This window comes from Brienomyrus brachyistius, chromosome 21, assembly GCF_023856365.1.
Source record: "Brienomyrus brachyistius isolate T26 chromosome 21, BBRACH_0.4, whole genome shotgun sequence".
Taxonomy (NCBI): domain Eukaryota; kingdom Metazoa; phylum Chordata; class Actinopteri; order Osteoglossiformes; family Mormyridae; genus Brienomyrus; species Brienomyrus brachyistius.
The window spans coordinates 14,127,861-14,153,230 of NC_064553.1; the positions used below are offsets into that span (position 1 = coordinate 14,127,861).

General features: G+C 44.3%; 1 protein-coding gene across 2 annotated transcripts; it reads right to left on the minus strand.

Annotated features, from left to right (window-relative positions):
• Nucleotides 1-309: 309 nt before the first annotated feature.
• Nucleotides 310-25,022, minus strand: LOC125717096 (neuronal tyrosine-phosphorylated phosphoinositide-3-kinase adapter 2-like). 2 transcript variants are annotated; one of them, XM_048990071.1, is made up of 7 exons: nucleotides 24,156-25,022; nucleotides 22,239-22,465; nucleotides 17,176-17,471; nucleotides 14,828-15,799; nucleotides 10,246-11,286; nucleotides 7,342-7,442; nucleotides 310-6,422 (listed from the first exon to the last, which is right to left on the minus strand). In XM_048990071.1, the coding sequence occupies exons 2-7, from the start codon at nucleotides 22,433-22,435 to the stop codon at nucleotides 6,195-6,197; spliced, it is 2,835 nt and encodes a 944-aa protein (XP_048846028.1). In that variant the 5' UTR covers nucleotides 22,436-22,465; nucleotides 24,156-25,022; the 3' UTR covers nucleotides 310-6,194. The 2 variants fall into 2 exon arrangements, with proteins under 2 accessions (XP_048846028.1, XP_048846027.1); XM_048990070.1 differs by having other exon boundaries at nucleotides 310-6,425.
• Nucleotides 25,023-25,370: the final 348 nt, after the last annotated feature.

The window sequence follows — 25,370 nt, forward strand, 5'->3', positions numbered from 1 at the left end:
TCTTGCAGACTGTCCCTTTATTTATTAATTACATAATCACCAACTGTGTAATTGTATGTGACAAATTCAAGGCATGTAACCATTCACCCATTTCACAATTTGGTTCAATTCATGATATTGGATTCACAATGCGATTTTCATATAATAATAATAATAATAATAATAATAATAATAATAATAATAATAATAATAATAATAATAATAATTTATTATAAAAAATGCAACATTTTCCCATTCTTTATCAACATAAATATTCCGTTTGTTAAGTTAACAATAACTAACAATAACCAACAATATGTATTTACAAACCTTTGTAAATTTCGGACTAAAATATAACCCTATTAATTAAAATAGTCCTTTATTTAAAAATCATAAAGGTTAAATACATTTCCTTTGCTTAATAACCATTTCTGAACATTTGTGAAAGCAGTTGTCAGGCTTAAACATAAAACAACAATTTGACCACTATCTGTGCTCGCCATTTCATAAGGTGTTACTTCTGCAGGTTGCATTAGTTGGTTTCTGGTTTGGCTGGGGGTGGAGCACAGTAATTCTAAAGTTATTGTGCCTTCTCCTGTCTAAGCAATGCAATTACAGCTAGGAAGAATGAAGAGATTCCGAGACCTAAAAGCAATTTTGTTTATTTAGCGGTTTATTTTTTATTTCTGCCATTTTAATCATCATAAATTTGTATCATGATTTATCGTTGAGTTACCTGCCTTTCTATAGCTCTTTGGTCTTGACTGCTAACTAACCAACATGGTGCTTCTGTCTGCTCTATAATTCAGTGCTGATTGTAGGCAGTCATATTGTGTTTTCACCATGTGTCAGTGCTGGTGTCAATGCAAATAAGAAAGGACCTTAACTGATTTTGGCCTGATATCAAAATTAACAAAGCACCTCAGCAGTCTGTTATTATTATATTATGGATAATAGCTTGACACCAGGGGGCGCCATACTCAAAGTAACAATTCAGACTAAGGACAATTAGGCATTGAACAGAATAACATTTTCCTTTTTTCACTATATTGACTGAAATGACTTCTCGCACATAAAATGTCACTCACACTCAATTGCATGCAAATAGTATGTTTTGAAGCACTGATCCATTATAAATGAATGCTCTTGGCTTTTTTAAGTCACCTTTCTACCCAGCTGATCCGTTTGTATAGTTGTTTTCCAGATAATTTAATTTTACGCTTACCAAGCATTACGATTAAGGTAAGAAATGACGGGCTTGGTAGAGCAGTAAGGAACACTGCCATCTTACACCTCTGAGGTTATGGGTCCAAAGCTGGGTAGTACATTTGCAATATATTCAAATTGCACCTTTATAAAACAATACTTGTATTACAAAACAATATTTTTCTACATTAATTATGATGAAAGGATGTTCAGGAAATAATGTTATCCTGCTAATATTGGCAGATCCTGTGTTAAAATGTAATATGTGGAAATAACCTTGCATTAACATTAAAATAAGAACCTTTTCTGGCAAGACCTCATTAGCTAAAGTTCTGGGAATGTTCCCTGTTAGCTGGGCTAGATCTATCTGAGTACCTGTAACTGTCAGCCCCTGTAGAACATTTCATGAACATGCTGTGTAAAATTACCTGGTATTTGTATTTTTTTCCAAATTAACAAATCAGCCAATCACCAGGCAAGGTTAACGGTCAGGGGGGACCAGAAGGAAACAGATGGAGTAAGCAGAAGGGTTTGAGCTTGTAATTTCCAAATTTGACTTTCCAAATTTATCAGCTTGATAAAGGGATTTCACTAGCAAAACAATCATTGCATGTACAGTTACCGCCTAATCCATGTCAGGGAGGACACTTTGAGCTACTTCAGGTTTTAATAACAACAATAATAACAATAATGACACTTTGACTGACCAATCAGCACACAGAAAGAATTCAGTGCTTAAATGAAATCCAGGTCCGTTTGATTGAAATGGTAGTTCTAAAATTGTGTCCTAAAGCTCAAAGTGTCCTCCCTTATATGGATTAGGTTGTAACGCTAATTGCAATCTGAGGATTGCTTGTGAAACTTTAAAGCAAAATTTTATTACAGTTCTTTCCAGCAACACTTTGGTGGCCCGATAACTTGGATAGCTTGGTGTTTCCTTTAGGAAATTTGCAAGGTATCGGAGAGAGGGACAGATAGTGGTGGGTCACGATGTTTGTTAGACACACGGAGAATCCCCATAGTGTTCTTACCTACTGAGAAAGTCCAGTGAGCGACAGAAATTCATTGACATGTGCTATGCCTAACACTTACATCTCTGGAACCTTTGCTACTTATCGGACTATTTATATTATTAAATGCTCATTGAGTTTAGCGGCCATTGTGTTTTGTCACCACACATGCCAGTACTGATCAGGCCTGCATCAAGCAACTGACCAAATTAAATTTCATGGTATAATACGTACAGCAGCTAAAACTTAAGGTGTAGTTTTACATTATACAGTAGAACCTTGGAACTCAAATGCCCCTTAACACAACCAACTTGGACATCGAATGGGTCTAACAAATTTTTTTCGAGTTATACCTGGATCGAAATCTTGGAATTCGACTGTTACCGCTAAAACTTGTTCTGGTCTGCCAATTCGGACCTCGAACGGGTTGGCTGAGAAAAATCTAGCCACAGTAACCAAAAACTTAGAACACGACAAAACAAAACAGACACGTCTCCCATTCCAAACAATAACCCTTCTACCCCTCCTCCTCTCCACCTGCTACTTCCAATATGCCATCAGCTCACCTCAGTACAGCCAAAGTGGTCATAAATTGTCATTTATTAAATGATTATTGCTCTTGTATGTGTGCTTTTTCGTGTGTGAGTTAGTCTTATATTGATTGTAAAAACTTTTTATCATTGATTAGGTATGTAGATAGGTTTAAATCGTTTAGGTGTCTGGAACGGATTAAATTTAACAACAGCAAACAAATTTATTTTTATATAGCGCATTATCACAACATTACATTGTCTCAAAGCGCTTTACAGCATCCGCACCCAGAGCCCCCAGTTAGTAAGCCAAAGGCAACAGTGGCAAGGAAAAATTCCTAAGAAGGAAGAAACCTTGGGTGGGACTAGACTCAAAGGGGGAGCCCATCCTCCCGGGGCCGGCAGGGATAGTCAAATAGGAGAGATCCAAGTCACGCTATCCAAGTCATGAGATTTGAGAAATAACTGGAGGGCAGAGAGGTGATGACAAGCTAGTGCCGAGTCTTCTTCCAATCGCCAGGACAACTACAGGTAAGGCAGCGGGTCATACATGGAATTAATTTGCATTATTTCTTATAGGGAAATTAGACTTGGGCCTCAACCAAATTGCAACTCGATCAGCCTTCAGAAACAAATTGAGTTTGTGTTCCAAGGTACCACTGTTTATGTATTTTCAGGTTATGGCTATTTTTTATGGCTGAAAATCTGGGTTATACATTGAATTGAATAACTTAAAAAGTATTTGATGAATGTTTTTCAACTTTGCAGTCTGCAATAAAGATCTGAAATTGATTCCATTTTGAGACTAATCACTCCAAAATTGAAGTAGTTCTGCTTAGTGATAGCAATGAGAGGGGTAGTCACAGACAATTGATGTTGTTAGCGGGATAGCGGGATAACTGAAAAGGTGTTTGATTAATCTTTTTCAAACTTTGTAGACACACTGTGTGGTTGAATATCTGGATTGGATAAAATTTTGAGAAAAATCACACCAAAACTGAAGCAATGCCACTTGGTAGCAGCAACGGGAAGGCTGACTGCAAAAGGTTACCTTATGATCTCATAAAGTATTTGATGGATTCACAAAAGCATTTTATTTGGATGAAGATCTATACCTGGTTTCATTCTTTGAAGATAAACTGCAGGAAAACTGATGCAAAGGCGCTGGGTAGTAGCAAAGGAAGGTAAGTTGCAAGAGACATTGGATATTCTGAACACAGTAATTCTAAAGGTACTTGGTACATGTTTCTGAAACTTCCCAGGAACATTGAATAGATGATTATCTGAGGCCTATTTCATCTAGAGACAAATCGCACAAAGCTGGGTTTTTAACAAAGATTTTTTTGGAGAGGTGGGGAGAGTGCATACAGGGGCTAGAGATTGTAGAGACTGAGGGTCTGGCAGGAGTAGAGATTAGATGGGGGTGTGACAGGGTCAGAATACATTGTTCCAACAACATGTAGTTGATAGAAGTTAATTTGAATAGAATTTGTGTTTGTATGTGTGTGTTTGTATGTGTGTCTATATATAATCCTTCTAAATTGAGGGCACTTTTTACAGTGTATTATTTACAGATCCATCTTTTGAATCAAACTTCAGACTAGAAGTGAGGGTTAAAAGCCCTACAGCTGACATATTCAAAACCTAAAATGTAAGACACTAAGTCGTGGGCCGGACTCAATGTAAACTCGAATACAAGAGGCAAGCGTGTTTCTGCAATTACTTGCAGCGAAATTTAGTGCATACTTTATTCCATTAAACTCTGTCATTACTCAGAAACAGTCCTACAATAAGCATACTTTTCCTCACGTAATTCATAACATAAAAATAGAACACACAGTGCAATAAGACCAGACCTGTGACATTACTGAGGATCTAGGAATTCTGTACTTCACAAAAAAATATGCTGAACATCATCATATTTAACAATTCACCCCTAAAGCAGACAGTGAATGTGACTGTATGCAACAAAGTATTATGTTTTAAGTGAACTGTGTGCAGCAGTCCCTAAAACCAGCACTGGTAGAGGGCCCCCTATCAGTTGCAGGTCCCAGTGCACGGAGTTAGAGACAGACAGAGCTCTAGTTGAACTCAACACAGGCTCTTTTATGCTAAGAGGACCTCAACTTCGACACAGATATATTGTAATAGAGCAGCACTAAGCTGCTCCTTACCTCACCAGTTATAGAGACCTTTAACCCCAAAGGGACTCTAAGCTTTTAGTCACAGTGAACCCCGGTCTCCAAGGCAACGCAAACGAGTTTCAGTCACAAGAGTCAGAAAGGAGAACTGGTGTTTTTCTGGGAATTAAAGGTGCAGGAGTTTCCACACAGCCTTTACATTTACAGGAGAGTTCTACGGCTTACACATAAACACCCAGCCAGTATGGCAGCCCATCACCGGCAAACACACATCACAACACATATTTGTTCTACATGTTGCCTCTTTCGCAAGTTACTGCCAGTAATTTGGCAATAACATGATGTCCAACACCAACTAAATATCATTTTGAATTATAGCTAACTTATAAAGGAAGTCAATCAATCAAACTTAGTTCTCTATAACAGATTGCTGGTCCTATATTTAACAACGGGCATATATTCTCTTTGGGGCCTCATAACTGATATGTTTCTCAGTTTTCCAGGGACCTCTGGCCTCACTGCGGGAAATTAATAAGGCCAGGTGGTGTCATATTTATTGCCACTAACAAAGTGCATGCTGGGTAATACTGGAAACACTTTAACTGCTAGTAAAGACAGTGGCAGATTAATGGAAAATATGATTTTTCTTCTAGAGAAAACGTTCTATGCCTTCTGTGTCTAAGGCCAAAAGCCTCGCTGCTACCTCTAACACTCCAAGGTGCTTTATTACCATGAACAGTGCTCACAATTATTGCCAAAGGAATGTACATACGATTTACATACAATTTACATATATTTTATGTAACCTGTTCTAGACTCTCCTTCTCGCTACCTCTCCATGCTGCCAGTTGGACAGCAAGGTGCATGACCCGTGACGAGCAGAGTGTGTCAAGTGTTTAAAGCAGAGTGCCCCACAGCCACAGTGCAGGCATCTCCAGGGACGTCTTGGTAGGGTCCTGACTCAGTTCACCGTCTCTGCTGCTGACGCCACCCCAGATTACAAAATATATCCACCTGAAATAGTTCTCAGCTTTGATAGCAGGACTTGCTGAATCTGACATCTGCTAAGACAAACAGCAACAGGCTGACCGAGCCGAACATGAACACCAAAACCAGTTTAAAAACTCTACGATGGGATTAATCTAGACAGTTTGAAAATAGATGGCAGTACTATTCAATTATTAAATCAAGTAGGAAAAGTAATATAAACGATAGAAAAAAGATATGATGACTTAATTAATCAGTTATGCTAATATGCACCATGGGCTATTTCATCGCCCTGATTGGCTGCCGCCATGTACATGTCATTCCTGGGATGGGGCCAGGTCTCAGATGGCAGTGTCCCAGAAGACAGTGGTATGAGCCGGGTATGGGGGTGGGCTGCACGTCTTGGCCCCGGCGCTCTTCTTCCAGCTGGGCAACACGGGCAGACTCTCCTGCTTACTGAGGCTCTTGTCGGGCCGCTGTCGAGCCCGGATCTCCCTGCACAGGACACGTTTCCTCTCTATGGTCTCCAGCATGGTGCTATCCCTGCACATCCACGGTAATGATGGCACCTGCTGAGGGTACATAGCATTGATATCCCCATGGGCTCAAGCCAGGGCTGGGCTGGTGCCCTGAAGTCTGACTTATGGAGTAGGGAATGCAGAGCTTAGTGAATGAACAGCTGTCCGTTCGTGCTTTTGTACAGCTGTGGTTTCTCAGTAACAGATATAGTTGGTACAGTAGTTAGGAGGACATGCTTCAGGGAAACACAGGAACTCACAAGTGTCACGGAACAGTAAAACAGGACACAGGATGGTCCCCAGCACACTGCACACTATATTTATGACTGTTTGGGGGATCTCTGATTTGGTATAGCAATGTGCCTTAGACTATAAAGTGTCAGCAGTCTTTGGCACTGTGTGTTATACTGCTTTTACAGTGCATGTGCGGGGCCTGTATACATACAGTAAGGATACCTTCCACTAGTCAATGGCAACATCATACATCCATGGTTTTGCCAGGGATTTCTTTTGACCGCATGTGCTGTGACTCAGACTATTCTGTTTCCAAGACCACAAGCTGTGAAAAGACAGGATGGGGTCAAAAGTAAGGTGTTTGGCAAGTAAGCTTTATTTTATTCTTTATTAAGTTTTGTGGAGAAGTAGGAGTAAAGTGCTGAACAGAAGAAGATGGAATGAAATAAGGTTCTACGTTCTCTGTGGTTGCAAGACAGAATTTTAACTGCGTTGCACCTGACGGTAAGAAAGATGGGCGGAATTTTGTGGGGTCACAGTTCCATTGGCCTAGGGCAAACTTTGGGGAAGCACCTGAATCCCTGAACTGCGGTTGTTTGCTGGTGGTGTGCTGTGGGACACAGGCGACAGATGCCGGCAAGACACAGGAAGGAACTTGGACACTGAGGACTGACACATGGGCTCACAGGGGTGGGAGGCCAACTGGTGAAACAGCACATAGAGGACGCTGGGGTACCTGGCTATTCGGCTCGGGTGCCTGGCGTTGGGGCGTCCCTGTGGGGGGTGATACGCCTGGCGTGGAGGCAGAGCGGCCCAGCCTAGAAATGACCTTCGTTTCTGTAGAGAGAGAGAGCCCAGGTTGGCCCAGGACATTCTATCCATGTCCTCTCCGTAGTAAGGGTGTCGTAGTCAATCTAACCCCCGTATTAGGTTTGCAGAACAGCCAGTGTGCCAACACTCCCCATCACAGCACCTTGAAATGATCGCCTAACACGGTGAGTGTTTCTCAACTGGGTCCTCAGGGATCCACGTTTTGGAGGGAGCAAATCTGGCAGAGAGCTGGGAGCAAAAACATGATCCCCGAGGACCTGGTTGAGAAATACTGGCCTAACACATATAAACTGATAAGAACACTCACTTGTCCTTTGTTATGTTTTAGCACATAAATGACCCTTGAAAACATGTTCTTTATTACAAACAGCATCACAAAAAATTAAATATATGACGCAGCGTAACTGATATAGCCCAGTATATTCCAATAAATAATTTTGAAGCAGAGTGTATTGTGCAAAAGGAGCATTGCTAAGACTAGACATTGCTAAGTTCTGCAGAATACAGTAATATAATCTGGTTTAGAGGTTGTAATTGTTTGCATTTATCCATTAATTGTTCCTAACATGTGGTCTAATCTTCATTCAAGGTCTAATAATAGATAACAGATCAATCAATTTAGGTAGGCACATGCTTACCCAATATTTTATAAAAAGCAACATATAAATTATTCAGTCAACCAATAACTTTCCTACATTGACTGCGCATAACACGTAGTTAAACTTGTGGTAAACTTGCAGTCAGGGTAATCTTGCCAATCAGGGAGCTTCCTCCGTCAGATTGCATCATTTAATCCCCTCCCCCATCCCTTATCATTCCTGTATTCTACCGATAACTCTACACATCGTCAACAAGATGTCACATCTCAGTGGCAAGAAGATAAATACTGTTTATGTGTATTTTTACGCCTTGTGTCTCATTTTGAAATGGTGCCTATCCACAAATCTGGTTTGCACAACACCCCTGATAGATAATCAAACAGCCTGTTTAAACAGAAATCACACAATTATACTTTGTCATATTTATTTTGTTGAAATATTCATGATCCGAAACAGTATGTGAAATTGCAGGCTGTTGACGTCTGTGGAGTGAATGATCGGAGTCAGGTGGGGGGGGGGTGGTATTTGAGGTGCCTATATGAAAGCCTTCAAAGGCTGGTCATTAAATAAATGCTGCCTTTCACAGCTGAGAGCTGCTGATATAATTCATGATTAGAGTGAAGAGCTTTCAGGGAGTCTCAGAAGAAGATATGCTGAGATTCATTAGGCAGGATTGGGCTACAAAAGCTTTTGAGAAGATTGGGCCTCTGTCAATCCACAGCCAGATAGTATACAAATGTATTATTTTAACTCTGCCCCCTAGGAGTGTGAATCCTGCAACGATCGCTGCAGGAGCACAATCCCAATTTTCAAAATTGTGCCAAAGCACCCTAGGGTAACAGATATACACACATTTATAGGAATATCCTATTATTGCTTAGTGTCTTACACTATATAACACTGAGTTAGAGTGGTGATCATGGGAGATATGGTGAATAAACCCATGTTCTAGAAAAGGCTTTGCTGTCTGTCTCAGGTTTCAAAAGACCACCTAGATGTTCCACAACATTACTGGAACAAAATTCTGTGGTAGATGAGACAAAAACTGAGCTTATTGAGAAATGCAGTAGATTATGTTTGGTAGAAGAAACCCAACTGTGACAGTATGATGAGAATGCTGGTTTGGGGCATGCTTTAACGCCTTATCTTAACTCCACTAATATACTGTAGCATGACCTGAACATACTGTGCATGCAGAACATCCCAAAGTACCAGTACATTGAAACTCTTCTGTAAAGAGGAATAGACCAAACCAGCCACTAACCACTGCGTCGGCTTGATCTAGGGCAGAAGTAGGTAACCCTAATCCTGGAGTGCCGGTATCCAGCAGGCTTTCTATCCTGCCTGGTCTCTGATGAAGCACATCTGATCTCAGGCAGATAATAACTCTTCAGGTATTATGGAAAACCTGCTGGAGAGCACAGAGCTTCTGTGCTTGGCTAAATAGTTCAGTTCTTCTTGTCCATTGACTGCTTTGTTTCCTTGTTTGAAAGACACATTCAGCTATTTCACATTAACACTAGTGACACATGCATGATTATTGGAGACTGACCAATCAGCACATAGAGAGAACTCAGTGCTCAAGGAAAATCCATGAGCTTTTAATTAAAAAAGTAGTTTATGAATCCTGTCCTAGCTCAAGGTGTACTCCCTGATGTGGATTATCTGGTCAGCCTAGTTTGATCAGCAAGTACAGGAAGTGTTTGATTGAGGTTATTACTGCTAAACGTTCTACTAGTTGCAAATTATCAGGTTTCACATGCTTTTACCAGATTATATGGTGATTTTTTAAACAAACTATTCAGTGAACATGCAAATGTTTGTGTGATGATAGTTTAAATTAGAATCCAATAAGAGTTTGCACATTTTTACTACAGCTGTAGCTCATGGATCAGTTGCAGTATTGAGGGATTAATATAAATTTCATGATGTCATCTATATGATACAATCTATGATATAATCAGCTCTAGGCTGAGAGTAGAATCTAGAACAGTTTTTTCAACCCGGTCCTCGGGGACCCCGAGGTGGTCCAGATTTGTGCTCCTTCACAGCTCCCTGCCAGACACACAGTAGTTGGAAAGGAGCAAAAATGTGGACTGTCTGGTGGGTCCCAGAGGACTGGGTTGAGAAACATTGGTCTAGAAGACAGTTTCCATAATGCTGCATCAGAGTAGCCACATTACAGTAGAAAACTATAATCCTGTTCTCACCTGAGCTGCTGCTCCCTAGCATGTGTGTGGGACTGACAGAAGTTTGTCCTAGTCGAGAGGGCGTGGCAGGGGCTGGTTGTTCAGGCACCCCATCCCATTCATGGGTTCTAGAGTTGTCCATACTTCCTCCATTATGATTGGCCCTCTCCTTGCTCTCTGGCCTGGACAACCCCCCCAGGCTATGACAGCTCTTGTCCTTGGTGTCATGTTTAGAGTCTGTGCCATGACAGCTGCTATCTTTGCTGTCATTTATGTCCTTGCTGTCACACCTGGGTAAGGCCTCCATACTGTGGCTGTTCCTGTCCCTGCTGTCCCGCCTGGTGTCTGTGCTGTGGCTGGTCCTGTCCTTGCTGTCCCGCTGGGCTTTAGTGCTGTGGTTGATCTTATCCTTGCTGTCCCGTCTGGTGTCAGTGCCATGTCCTATCTTATCTTTGCTGTCCTTGCTGTCCCACCTGGCGTCAATGCTGTGGCTGCTCCTGTCCTTGCTGTCCCGATGGGCTTCAGTGCTGTGGTTGATCTTATCCTTGCTATCCCGCCTGGCGTCAGTGCTGTGGCTGATCTTATCCTTGCTGTCCCGCCTAGCATCAGTGCTGTGGTTGATATTGTCCTTGCTGTCCCGCCTAGCGTCAGTGCCGTGGCTGATCTTATCTTTGCTGTCCCGCCTGGTGTCAGTGCTGTGGCTGATCTTATCTTTGCTGTCCCGCCTGGTGTCAGTGCTGTGGCTGATCTTATCTTTGCTGTCCCGCCTGGTGTCAGTGCTGTGGCTGATCTTATCTTTGCTGTCCCGCCTGGTGTCAGTGCTGTGGCTGATCTTATCTTTGCTGTCCCGCCTGGTGTCAGTGCTGTGGCTGATCTTATCTTTGCTGTCCCGCCTGGTGTCAGTGCCGTGGCTGATCTTGTCCTTGCTGTTCCGCCTGGCGTCAGTGCCGTGGCTGATCTTGTCCTTGCTGTCCCGCCTGGAGTCAGTGCTATGGCTGCTCTTGTCCTTAGTGTCATGTCTTGGAAGAGGCTCTGTGCTGTGGCATCTACCCTTGACTTCAACTGTGGAGAAAAATACACAATAGCACTGCTTGACGATACACAGAGTATTTTAGCACAGTTAATGTCTCTTTGTTGTTTGTTGTTTGCTCAGTTAAAAATGTAAGAGTGTGAAAATATGATTATAACCTCATATGATCCTCAGTGTAAGAATTAAACAGGGTCTTCTGTGTGCGAATGTGACGGGAATGCTGGTGTGAGAATCTGTTTGAATCATCTGTGTGAAAATCTGAATCTCATTCAGTCTTAGTGCCATAATCTGTATAGATCTTCAGGATGACAGAGTAACTGGATCATCAGTGAGATAATAGGATCTTCAGTTAGTCTTATTATCATCATAATGAGAATAATAAAGGATCCTCATGAAAAGAATATGATTGGATCCCAGTGGTGGGGAGGATTTTGTGAAGCTAACTTTTTCTTTAGCGGATTAGTGTTTCCACTGCTTGAAATCCATTAGCGAACCAATTAGCTTCTGGTAAATTTAGTTTCACTAACTGTAAATCAACTAACATTTTTTTTTGTAGGTAAAGTTTGTCCTATGTTATGAGTGGTTAAAAACTTTTGTAAATCTTAAAACCACATATATTTGTTCCAGTCTTTCGTCTGCACCTGTCAATTCGGCATGACCTTGCTTTTATGTGCAAATGCAAGACATGATTGGTCCATAACTTGTTGTATTTAAGGGAGTCTGGGCTATATGTATGTGATCGAAAATAACATTCATTTAAACTGGGGTACCTTAAACTATGTGGAGAATTGAAGGTGGATTTCTTGCTTTGTAACATAACTTGTGGAATTTCTGGTACCCTAATTTCAGAGGTGGAAATTTCAGGTCCAGAAAGTAAAAATCCAGAGCAGGATTTCGTTTCAACCAACCACTTGAGTACTATATGACTGTGACTCTTTATACTCAAGTGGTTGGTTGAAACAAAATCCTGGTCTGGATTTTTCTTGCTGGACTTGAAATTTCCACCTCTGCCTAGTTTAAATGGACTCTTTATCTTTGTTCACTTACATTTAGCACAGAGTACCTTAAACCCTACAAGTTATCCAGCTAAGCAAGAAATCCTGCTTCATGATACAGGCCCCCATTCTGATTGACAGGGCTATAGACCAAGTTTTTTGGTTCTGGATAAACGGCGCCATGTTGTTTTTGGGCCATGTGCCCAACAGGCTTCAGTGAGGGCAAAATGTCAGTATGAGCCAGTCATGGAATAGGACTCCTCTGATAAAAACGCGTATATCTGGCAAATGGAATACCATTGAAAGAACATTTATCCTGGAGACTCTACAGAATCTAACAATCCCCCAATTGGGTAAGTCATAAGTATTTCCAAATAATGACTTCAGCCCTGTAGAACTAAAATGCTAAACAGGTTAGAAATTCAGCTCTCTCGCTATGTTTTTAAGGGTTTCAAAAGCAAACTGAGGCTAAATTCATATAATAAAAGTTAGCAGTTATTGTTAGTTCCCACTAATTTTTTTTGCGGTTTATTGGTCTAGTGTTATCAAATTATACCTTGAAAATAACGAATTAGCAGTTATCAAAGCTCAATGTGAGAATGTGATCAAATCTTCTGTGAATCTAAACGGACTTTTATTGTTGGGTTTGATGAGAGCATCATAAGTATGAGAACGTGACTGGATCATCATTTTGACAGCATAATTTAATCCTTGGTTTGTCTTACTTGATTCTCATAATTCACACAACGACAACTTTAACCCCTAACCAGTTTTAATCCTAAGCATAAGTAACCAAACAAAATACAAAACTTTTGACATTTTTCGTTTTTTGATTGCTGTCATAGGCTTTATAAAATTGAGTTTTCCCTCGTGGGGACCAAAAAAATGGTCCCCATGTCAAAATAACAGGTTCCCCACAATATGCACACAACACACACACACGGGTTTGTAATTATATCTTTGTGAGGACTCTCCATTCATTTCTATGGGGAAAACTCTAATCACAACATGACAGCCTTAACCCCTACCCAGTCCTAACCTTAACCATAAGTAACCAAACAAAATACGAGACTTATGGCATTTTTATTTTTCGATTCAATACACAGATGTTTATGGGGACCCAAAAAATGGTCGCCACAATGTCAAAAAAAGGTTTTATTAACATTCTAGGGGACGTCCTGATTGTGGAAACCTGACTGGATCCTCAGTAATCCTTACAGGAGAAACCATGTGAGAATCCAATGCCAATATCACATAATTCAGTGTGAAAATGAGCTCTTGAATTAACATGGATTTTTTTATCTATTGGCCTGCTTACAAAACACCCACTGTCTTATAAAACAGGGTTATAAAAGACTTCTTTTCTGAATCTGCAATCTCCCACAGCCAGGTAATCAGAAGGTCTGCTTTTTGACTGGCCAGCCTACTCACTATGAGTCACTGCCACTCTGTTGCTGTGGCTGTCAAAACATGCTTTCATGCCCTGCTGTACTAGAGATTGTGACAGGTGCACAAAAAGATTCTTGTACAAAGAGGAGACGAGGGACATAACCTACTTTGCTATTTATTTCTATTTTGTTCATTCATTCCATCCCTGTCAGGCAATAGCTACAGGACTAAACATCAGAAACTGTATAAATTCAGAGAGCATTTGACCCAAAGCTTACTTACACCTTAAAACCCCACCCAAGTAAACGCACAATGTCAGCAGCAATGGTTTACAGGGACTGAATCAGGCTACATTTAGCATCTTCAGCATTGTGACTGCTGTATAATTTTAAAACTTTTGTTTAGGTGTATATTTATTTTATTTACAGTATTTTAGGATGTTTGCCTGCAGAGCCAGGTCTATCTGTCTGCATCTTTGGTACCAAGTAAAGAAAGCCAGTTTGTGCTTGGAAAATAAACCTTGATTCTGGTTCCTTGACTATAAATATAATGGTTTGCATGAAAAAATCATGCATGATCCCAGCATACACTCGCACAAACATTTTTAATTGAACTAGATGTAAAGGATGCTACTGATTTACTCATTATTCTATACTGAGAGTCAAGAATTAGTATAGATGAGTATTGTAGCGTTCGATATAATGCAGGGCTCTCAGGTTTCATCTGTTAGGGGCACAGCGTGCCTCACCGTCAATGCATTACACTTGAGAGCCCAGCCTACCGCATTCATCTTGCTCTACCACTTCCACCTTGTCTGCACTCCATATGTGTGCGCATCCATGTAATAACGTGCTTGCAGCGGGAACACGTGCAACAAATACCTGGTAGGTGGCCATTAACTCTGTCTAACTCGATCGGCTATGAACTTGGCGGAAACCTCTGTATGCCTGTGCCTCGTCCATTAATTATATATAGCAACACACCATGGTGGGTATTATCCCTTAGCTCTCAGCATGAGAAACACATGGTGTGGCATGTGAGCATGTGAACTGGTTGAAATGCGTGTGTCTAACGGTAAATGCGTGAGACTTGAGAGCCCTGATAATGACAGCAGCTGTTAGTTTTTAGCATTAGCTTTTAGCATTAGCTTTAAGCTGAACTAACTGCTCCGGATGGTTTATATCCTCACCCTCTGCTGGCTCCTTGGACTTGCGGCTGCTGGAGGACTTCTTCAGCATGTTCCTCCCAGTGGTGAACAGGTTGGTCAGCTCATCTAGCGGGCTAGTGGGCGTGCGAGCGCGGCACACGTTCTGCACAGAACCATGGGAGCCAGAGCTGGACAGCCGAGATCCCTCCTGGGACACCGCCTTCCCGCCGGCGGCCACAGCGGAGGCGCTGCGGGGTAGTCCCCCCCCGGTCAGCGCCTCGTAAGGAGGCGGCCGCTTCAGGCTGAGCGGCGTGAGTGAGCGACCCATGCTGACAGGGGAGGGGCAGGCCGAGTGGCTGCGAGGGTAGCCATGGGCGGAGGACTTGTAGAGGGTGGAGGGTAAGGGCGGGGCGGAGGAGCGGCCGGAGGCCGTGATGGTGTGTGTGGCGGGAAGCTCCCTGTCCGAGGTTCCTGGAGACTTGCTGTAGGATGCGTTCTCCAGCATGGGCAGCTTGGTCACCTCCAGGGGTGTCAGAGGCGATTCGTCCGAGTTGGGGGAGCACTGGGCAGGGGCAGGCGGGAATACAAGCAGTGGGGGGCGGTGGCTCAGCAGGTTGGGGAAAGGGGCAGGGATGCGTGTCGGCTCCGTTTCTGGGATGGTGAGCGTGGAGCACTGTGGCGACGTGCTCAGGTGCTCACCCCTGGAGTCCTGACCCAGGTCGTCAGAAGCTGGGTATTTCATCTCCTCATAGACCGCTTCGCCCTCATCCTCCTCATCCCGCTGAAAGTCCCTTAGGATGTTCCCGACCATCTCGATGTAAACAGGCTCATCCTCATCTGAATCCCGCGTTGGGCTGTGGGTCTGCGAGCAGGACTGTCCAGCTCTGGAAGCCTTGCTGGTCCCATGGTTCCTGATGAATGACTCATCAAACGACGTGCTCAGCTGGGTGCTGGGGTTCCTCTTAGGCTTGGGAGGTGGGACCCTCCTGAAGTCTTCACTGCAGGGCCGTGAGGCTGTGTGATCAAGACATGGGCTGTGTCATTCTTAATAGTGTCAAAAACGCCCTTTCCTCTAGAGCACTGTTTCCTGATCTGGCCCTCAGGGACCAACAGACAGTCCACATTATTTGCTGTTAAAAATGTGGAGTATCTGGCAGGGAGCTGGGAAGGAGAACAAATGTGGACCATCTCTGGGTCCCTGAGGACCAGGCTCTAGAGGATTTGTCTCTGAAGGTCACTCACAACACCTTCAAATGTAGAGCAACTTTAATGTCCTAAGCATCAATCACAGGGTCACATCTTTTATGAGAAACTTTTATGAGGGACTGAGTTCTCAAAAGAAGTATTGTAGTTGAATCATTCAATCACAAGGAGGCCCTGGATCAGTGCTATAGAGATAACCTTTAAAGTATTCTTTCTTTGCTCAGGGAGGTGTCTTTGTTGGGGGAAGGGGGAGGACAATGACCTTGTCCCCTGAGCAGCCAAGCAGGATTCAAGCGAACATGCTCAGCTACACCATCCTGGGCTCGGCTGATATGTGTGAAGGGCAAACATGAAGGTGCCCAGGAAGGCTTGATAAACGCAGGGCTGCACGGGAAACCCTGTTAGCGCTGACAGTGGGGGAGGGGTGCTTGTGGAGCAGAGGGCCCGGGGGCTCTGAGTCACGTGACATCAGCTTCTCATCTTGAGCTGTTTCAGCTCTGCTGAGCACACCCCCCCCCCCCCATGCCCACCTGCTCCATGGATGCACAATCTGGGTCAGTCGCTTTGCATGAATGGATTTTGAGCTGGCTGATAACCACTGCTCACGCGTTCTCTCTCGGTCGGCAGCCCCACCCACCACTGAGTAGTGAGGGATGTGATTGGTTGTACTGCGGCAGGCCTCTGTGTGTATGGGGGGGGGCTGTTTTTGTGTTGGTTGCTGTGCCTCTCTGGAAGATGGAAGAGCCTCCGACTCTGGCTGAGAGACTTAGGCGGGTTTGTCACCATAGCCCTCATAGACTAGGGATCTCAGCCTCCCTTGCAAAATCTACCATGCTCGAAAAATGCGAGCTGCCTGACAGCTCTATTCAAATGGGCCTCTGGTGGGGGCAGTCCTCCCCCCAGGGGGGCACACTTTCCATTCGAGGAAGCAGCCAATGACTTCATCCTACTGAATGCTCTAAAAATAGACCCCAGTAGCAAATCCCGAATACACATCGCTGCAGTGAGCAGCCAGCAGAGGAGACAGGGAGGGGAGGGGGAGATGTGAGAGACACATGGGTAATCATCGGAGGCTCCCGAGGCACTGGCTGCCTGTCGTTCTCACTGTAAAAGCAGCAGCCATGTTTCTTATGAGAACCTAAGAGCGCGGATACGGCTCCACAGCTGGATGTCATGCGGAGACTCACCCTCGTGTTTTTCACCCTCTTTCCCTGGTTTGCCCAAGGATGGCCCCATGTTGACCGTCTCTGAAGAAATGCTGAGCTTGGTGTTAGGGTCCCTTTTGGGCTTTGGGGGTGGCTGCTTGCGTGAGCTTGGGCTGGTGTCCTCATCGCTGCCTCCGACCGAGTGCAGGGACTGGGAACGTACGGAGAAGCCTGCCCCACGGGCAAGGCCCAGCCGGTCCTGGGGTGCCGGCATAGTCATGAAGCCCATGTGGAAGTGCTTCACTGTGTACCTGACTTCTGAAACCAGTGCCCTGGTCCTAGGGAAGGAAGGAGGAGACATTACTTAGGAGGGTGGAGAGAAAGTGGCACTCTCTGTGCAATGAGTCAAGCGGGTGGGCAGGACAAAGGACCAGCAATGCAAGAGTGGAAGGCGAGGGAGAGGACATCATACCCACAATGCAATGTGTTACAGAGGTGGGCAAGATATATTACAGGGCAAGGGAATAGACAGGACACCACACCCACAATACAGTGAGGCAGGTGAGTAGGAAGGACATGATACCAATATTGTGAGAGGGCAGGATGATGGAAAGGATACCATATCCACAATGCAACGGCTAAGGGGGATGGAGAGGACACCACACCCACAATGCAACAGGGCAGGAGGATGGAGAGGACACCATTTCCACAATGCAATGGAGAAGGGGGATGGAGAGGACACCACACCCACAATGCAATGGGGCAGGGGGATGGAGAGGACACCATTTCCACAATGCAACAGGGCAGGGGGATGGAGAGGACACCATACCCAGAATGCAATGGGGCAGGGGGATGGAGAGGACACCATTTCCAAAATGCAACGGGGCAGGGGGATGGAGAGGACACAATACCCACAATGCAATGGGGCAGGGGAATGGAGAGGACATCATACCCACAATGCAATGTGGTAGGGAGAACGATGTGATACTAACAATACACAAGGGAAGGGAGATGAAGATGCAACATTAGCACTGGGAGAAGGGAATGGAAATAAGCTAGTTTTCAGTAAAAGGAGTATTTATCCCATCTTCTTTATGCTGCTGCTGCCAGCAGACATGCTTGCTTAGCTCACTGTGGCACTTCTGGCCAAGAAAAGCAGAAGCTTTCTCACACTCCCTCTGCTCCATGGTGTGAGCTGCCGTGGCAACAAGCCTGTTGGGGGGAGGGGCGCTGTGAGAGTGCAATACGTGGCTGTACTATCAGCTAACAATCCCAGGAAGACTGACTCCAGCAGACATACAGATCAGTGCTTAGACACTGGTCTGAGGCCAGTGCAATCTCCCAGTCCAGTGGAACATGACAACCCCCTGGTGTTTATATATGCAACTCTCACATGATTCTGTCCTGTGTGTTCTTCAATTGCAAACCTGGTAGATTTAAATGTTTGTGTAATATACTCTATGAATGAGAATAAGCCATATACACTCCTACTGAATTGATTGTATGAGTAGATTTTGTGCAAAACAGCATGCAAACAAGTGAACGGCGCGCACTGGCTGTGTCACTGCGAAGATGGATATACAGTATATTGCTGCGGGTTAATTTTAGCTGGGTTACACAACGAAAGTCATCCTGTTTGGCCATTGCAGATTGTGAAAGATGTACATATCATGAATATGCACATGTAATTATGCATTGTTTAACCTTTAGTAGAAGTTATTCTCTTTAGATTTTCTCCAATAGGCCTATTTAAATCACATGATGCTTCCCAACTTCTGTTGTTGCATTTGAGTCTGGTTCTGGTATTTAATCTGGACCTGGTTCTGCTACTGGCAGCTGAGTTAGATTCTGTCTCTTTCAGGTGCCAGGTCCTGTCTCCGGGAGCCTGTTTCTCGGTCACAGCCTGATTTTAGCACTGAGTCTAGACCCGGTTTTTTGGTGCTGCCTTCATGCCGCGTGCTGCTGACAGAGCAAGGATGTTTGACCCCCCCCCCCCTCCCAGCTGCATGCGGGAGGAGTGTTTCATGGCTGATTTCTGCCTAGCAACAGGGCCTCCCAGAAACCAGACACAAAGCCTGCTGCCGCTAACCATCATGCGGAGGCAGTGATGGCCCCCTCCCCCCGACACCCCCTCTCTTCCCTCTCACATCAGCCCCGCCTGCTTTGGGGATCCCCAGACACATCCCACAAAGCATGTGAGCGTGGAGGACAGCCCACACCAGCCTAGAAATGGCCTACTCAGGAGGCGTAGAACGAAAACATCAGTATTAACTCATCCATGCCACTCCTGTTTCTAACACGCTGCATTTAAACCCTTAATCAGTAGAACTTGCTTAACACAATGTTTAAATCAAAATCCCAATTATTCTCTATAATAAAGCACAGACAATCCCCAGGTTAAGAACATCCAACTTACACACAATTCATAGTTACAAAAGACTGCCATAAAGCCTATTAAAAACGTGAGTTAAACACAATGGTTCGTAATTACACTGCTTCGTGAAGCTGATTGAAAACATTGTGTGACTTCAGCAGTTCGTCGGCTCGAAGAACAGTACAGTACTGTATGTACTTATTACGGTATTATTAGTAGTATGCACTGGATAATTATGTTTAAGATGCTTTCGTGTATTTGGAAGTGTTTCTTAAGTGTTTTATCTGCACAGAAAGGTGAAATATATAAAAATGTACTAAGACAAACATTCAAGTAACTGACACCGAATAATAATAGTATGTAACTGTTCCAGCTTACCTAAAAATGAAACTTAATATAGCTTAATATTTGTATAATAATTGATAGCTTAATATTTGTATTTAGATTTCTACTGAGGTGTGCTTTGGGCTATGGCATAGGGTATGGAACCGACTGTATGGCTACCTATGGTGTAAATTCTATACAGAGGTATTAAACAGGCTTTAGGGAATGGATCCTATTTGTAACCTGGGGACTGCCTGTACAGACATTTCATTAGAACCTGTAAGGAAAGGTCTAGTTTCCATTTTAAATAACTGCTGGCAATATATGAACTTGTGTGGTGTTACTGGTCTCGCGCAGGTTTCATACAGACGGTCTGGGCCACGAGCTGACCTTGTGCGTACTGCAATGAGTAACCTACACTCTCACCCTCAGTACAGTTTGGAGGTCAGAGTTTTGGGACAGCAGAAGGGGAACTTCACACTGAATTCACAGCTTGCTGCCTGGTCTGTAATGTGTCAGTGGATTGCAGAAGACAGGCCAGCTCTTTAACCAGCTCTCGCATTATCGTGTGACCCTTTCCTGTAATCCTCCAGGATGCCGCGTGTGGGTCTGCTTTTGTGTGAGGCAGAAAAGGCAGGTTTTGCAATTGGAATGACTGTAAAGATAATCCTGTTGAAACCGGTTTATTTGCATGTGCTTCCCAACATGCACTCTGTTAACCAGCACAGTTTCACACCACATTACTGAAAGCTGCCGCCTTCTCAAGGGAAACTAACAACCGCACAAGAAAGATGCCAGTTCAGTGAAAGTAAAGCCTGCTGTTGTGGTGGCCTGGAAGGTTGCCGGCTGGAATTTGGACTCTTTGCACAGAGAAACAGCTGAAGTACGGAGTCTGAAGGCAATCGGTGCTTTAGTAAACTGTCATTTGAGGGAGCCTGTAACATGGCAAGTGAAAACGCAAGGGACTAACTACAACGCAGTAAGGATTGTGTAGCAAAACTCTGCAACAGAAAACAGCATTAAATGCTTTAATAGGATAGTGCAAGATAACACTGCTCTAGGATTAAATGCATTAAAGTGCTGTACTAGGACAGTGCAGCAATACACTGCACTGGCAATTGCATTAAAATGCTGTACCAGGACTGTGCAGCATAACATTGCACTAAGAAAGCACATTAAAATGCTTTGCTAGGACTGTGCAGCATAATACTCTACTTGGAAACTGCATTAAATGCTTTACTAGGACTGTGCAGCATAACACTGCACTAGGAAATGGCATTAAATACTTTACTGGGGCTATTTAGCATAACATTGCACTAGGAAAACACATTAAAAAGCTGTATTAGGACAGTGTAGCAATACACTGCACTAGGAAACTGCATTAAATGCTTTGCTAGGACTGTGCAGCATAATGCTCTACTTGAAAACTGCATTAAATGCTTTACTAGGACTGTGCAGCATAACACTGCACTAGGAAATGGCATTAAATGCTTTACTAGGGCTATGCAGCATAACACTGCACTAGGAACTGCATTAAAATGCTATATACCAGATACCCCACCAGAATCTAATATTGGCACAGTGCACATGCTTTTGCATTTTGCCCTTTCACTTAGACATGCTCCCTGGTTTTACAGTATACACTGCTGTAAAATCACCCACTGAATGCACCAAGATTGTGTGAGATGGTGACTGTTCCAGTGGGAGGGCATTTTACAGGAAGACCCTCCCCCTTCTACAGCACCAGAGGGATTTGATTGGCTTGCAGCTTCTCCAGCTGTCACCAGGCAGAAATCAGGTCCTGCCTGGAAGCTCTTCACACTTAATCTCAGTTTTTTTCCCCCCTCCACTGGGGTTGTCTCATTGACCTACTTATGGTCTTCCTGAAATATCTAGCCATTGCTCTGTCCCTCTGCCTTTAGCTTGTCTTTAGCTGAAATTTGACAGTAGAGCAGTAACTCATGTGTAGTGAGCTATGGTCTCGGTTTTGTGAGGACTTCTACATTTGCATGGAAAGCTCCTACTGCTCTGAGCTGGGCCATTAAGTTGATATATTTTGTGTCTGTGTATTTAAGCATGTATCAGCTGAAGCAGAGCTCATGCAGCAGAGAAATGCAGGAACCATATTCCAAAACTGTCCCTTATGCCTGGAAAATCGTGCTGAACTCTGCATCTCCTGTAGAAAACTGACATGAAGAGTGTTGGGAAGAGAGGCCAAGCTGACCAGGGCTGGGCCCTTTTTGCAACTGAATGCCTTTTTCCAGCTGGGTTTCACTGATCTGAAGTCTGTGCTGACATCTATGGGCTACAGTAATTGGGGAGATGAGGGGTTCAGGTCAGACTGGGAATGAACACTTAAATCTGCTGTTTTGTTGGGCTGGTCGAGATAAACTCTGACTCTGCCTACCTTTCAGTGCTTTCTCGTGTCCTCTTCTTTTCACTTTTCTCTTGAAGGTATGTCCAGTTCGTCTCATTCCTCACGCGGTCGCTTTCGCGAGCGATGTCCGAGGCATTCTGGATGACCAAACTGTCATAGGCAATCAGCCCACTGTCCTCAACGTACTGTAAGAATCTCTGAGTAGCTTCCTTGTCCTTCACGTTCATTGTCCCTCAAAGGCACCTGGATGCTGTTTTCTGTATCAAAAGGAAAAGAAACGACGGTCACGTGATCAATATAAATACATTTGGTGTAAGCTTTAAAGTAATGTGTGAATGCATAATAGGTAATCTGCTCAGTTGCCCAAATGTTGCATCTTCTAACAAGTACGGACAGTTTTAAAACTCAGCAGTGCAGTTGAGCTCTGTAGATATGTACAGTACTGTATTAAAGTCAAGGCAAAGAATATGTCTAAATGGTTTTAATGTTGGTGTAAAACTATGCTATTATGTCTGTCAAAATATACCAGCTTAACCATTTCAAAACCTTCCTAAAATCATCCCAGTATTTGCAGCAACCGTCCAATACACTGATGCATTGTTTTGACTCGAACACTAGTACACCTCATATAGCTAATCAATCAGTCGATGGGTTATTTGACCAATTAAGATAATTAATTAAATGAGTGTGATTTAACAAATGCATAGAATGGCTGAGGTACCCCTGAGGAGGAAGAGGTTTGGGAACTGAAGCGATGTTCATCTAGCCATCCAACAAGACATCAGTAACTTTTTGGGGAACTGGAGAAATGCTTCTTTATCTTTTTGTGTTACTGTTCTAATGTTAGTTTTCCCTCAAATATACACCTACTACAGAGATAAGCAGCCTTAAACAATTTCTTTGACAGCCTAACATTTTTGCACAGTACTGTATATGTTCAGCTGTTAACCATCTAGCACAGTAATACACTGGGCTCATCGTAAATTATGATCTGCTCCTTAACCTCATCAAGGATTAGTGATGTCACTTTGTATTAAATTACAGTGATTGTGGTGCCACAGTGAAAGGTGTCTGCTAATGGAGGAAGCACGCCTATGTGTCATCCTGTAAGGCACAGCCGCTGTGCAAGGTGTGCTGGGTGACAGCGATGTAGCATATAGCTTATGCAGCAGGGGGTCTGCAGTGAGAGTAGCTGCAGTGTCACAAGGGAAAATTCCTCTGGGGCTATAAACCGAGTTAAAGCATAACAGACTACCAGTTAGTCACTGCGTTCGGGCGGCTTTGACCTGGGTCTAGTAGTATTAAGTATACTGACAGTTCCAGCACAATTCATGATGTGTACCCCAGGCTGTGAGTGAGTGTGTGTCTGTGTGGGTGTGTATGTGTGTAATTGTGTCAGCTTGTGCATGTGTCCGGGGGGGAATAAGGAGCAAAATGCTGGAATCCTGCCTGACCACCATCACAGAGCTAAATAGGCTGTTTATTGCCATGCAGAGAATAGATCTGTCAGGATGCCTGGTCTGTATGTTTCTGTTTGTGCATGTGTTTATGTGTGCCTGATGCTCTACTATTCACATGGTCTCCAAAAATCTGCTCTTGCTGCAGCACAGAGCTTCTCCCACACTAATCCTTGCATTTATCCTCCTATTTGCAGGGCACTGATTCTCCCGGGACTGAAAGTCATCTTGTTTATCTCATTGCTTTTCCCTCAGCGCTACTCCAACCTCAAATTTACCACATGCAGAGAAGAAATAGGAAAAGCAAATGACCCACGTAACCAGGCAACCATAACCCACAAACATGGCACAGTGAACTGACGTAAATATGGCTTGTGCATGTACCTCACATTAATTATTGCAGGATTTATTAAGTGAGACTGGTATTGCTGGATTGAGAGCATCACAGAAAGAGAGGCAACATTCTCAATATTCCAGAAATTATACTCACCGAGGGAGCAAACTCCCAGATTGATACCATCAATCCTGAGCTTCTTGCTAGGGTGAGAAGTGTGTAATGTTTCCTGACAGAAGATGTTTCTTCCCCTGCCCCTCAGAAAGGTGTTGGAGTTCTCAGATCCAGGCCGGAAGGACCCAATAGGATGGGTTCTGTTCGCAGTGTGGGTCCTGAGGGTGAAGGAGAGACATCGCCACGGTGATGCTCTCTCGCCCGCAGCTCCTGCGCCCAGGCACTGCCGCCGGGCACATTGGCACGGGGACCACTCAGTGTCCTGTGGGGCCGGGGACCACCATGTCTGCTCCATCCAACATCCTGCTCGCACCTTGTTTGCAAGCCCGGCTGCTTTGCGGCTCGTTAGCGGGATGCTGAGTGGTGGACCGGGAAACAAAAGAGGTGGTCTTCTCCTCTGCCAGCACGGCGCTCAGCACCACAGGCGGTACGGACTGGCGTCTGCCCTTCCTGCGATGTCTCACACGTTCAGGACCACAGAAGTTACAGACTCGCGTCTGCCCTCCCGGCGATGTCTCACACGTTCAGAACCACAGAAGTTACAGACTTACGTCTGCCCTCCTAGCGATGTCTCACACGTTCAGAACCCCAGGCGGTAAGGACTCGCTCTTGCTGTCCCTGTAATGCCTCACACGTTCAGCACCACGGACAGTATAAGCTCCGGTCTGTGCGCCCTGCGATCTTCAGCACCATGGACAGTGCCAGGCTTGTCTTTACTCTTCCAGAAATGTTTCTGACGTCTCGCGCCACGGACAGCTTGCTGGAAAGAGTGGTGGGGGTGGGGGTGGGGGGGGTGCAGTCCTACACCCCAACTCTCCCAGGGGTGTGAACTCCTTACAAACAGCCTCTCACCGTGGCAACCTCTTGGCTCACACTCTGACAGTCTGCCGCCGCGCTTCTGCAGCTTGTTTGTGCATGAATGCTCCGCCCCTAGCCCCAGAAACAGCCAATAGGAGGACAGAAAAGGGGGAGTGTATGTATGTGTGTGTCCATGTGTATGTGTGTGTGTTTGGGGTTAGAGGGTGCATTAGAAACATCACAGTTCAGGACCTCTAATCACCAGCCTGCTTCTCAAGGTGTGACCAGGTGACATAAGCACAGCAAACCCAGGAACCGTGGTCCTGTTTGAGGTTCAGGGTAAAGCACACTCATGCATATTTATGTTTTCTTTTTTTTGAATTTTGAATAACATATTTA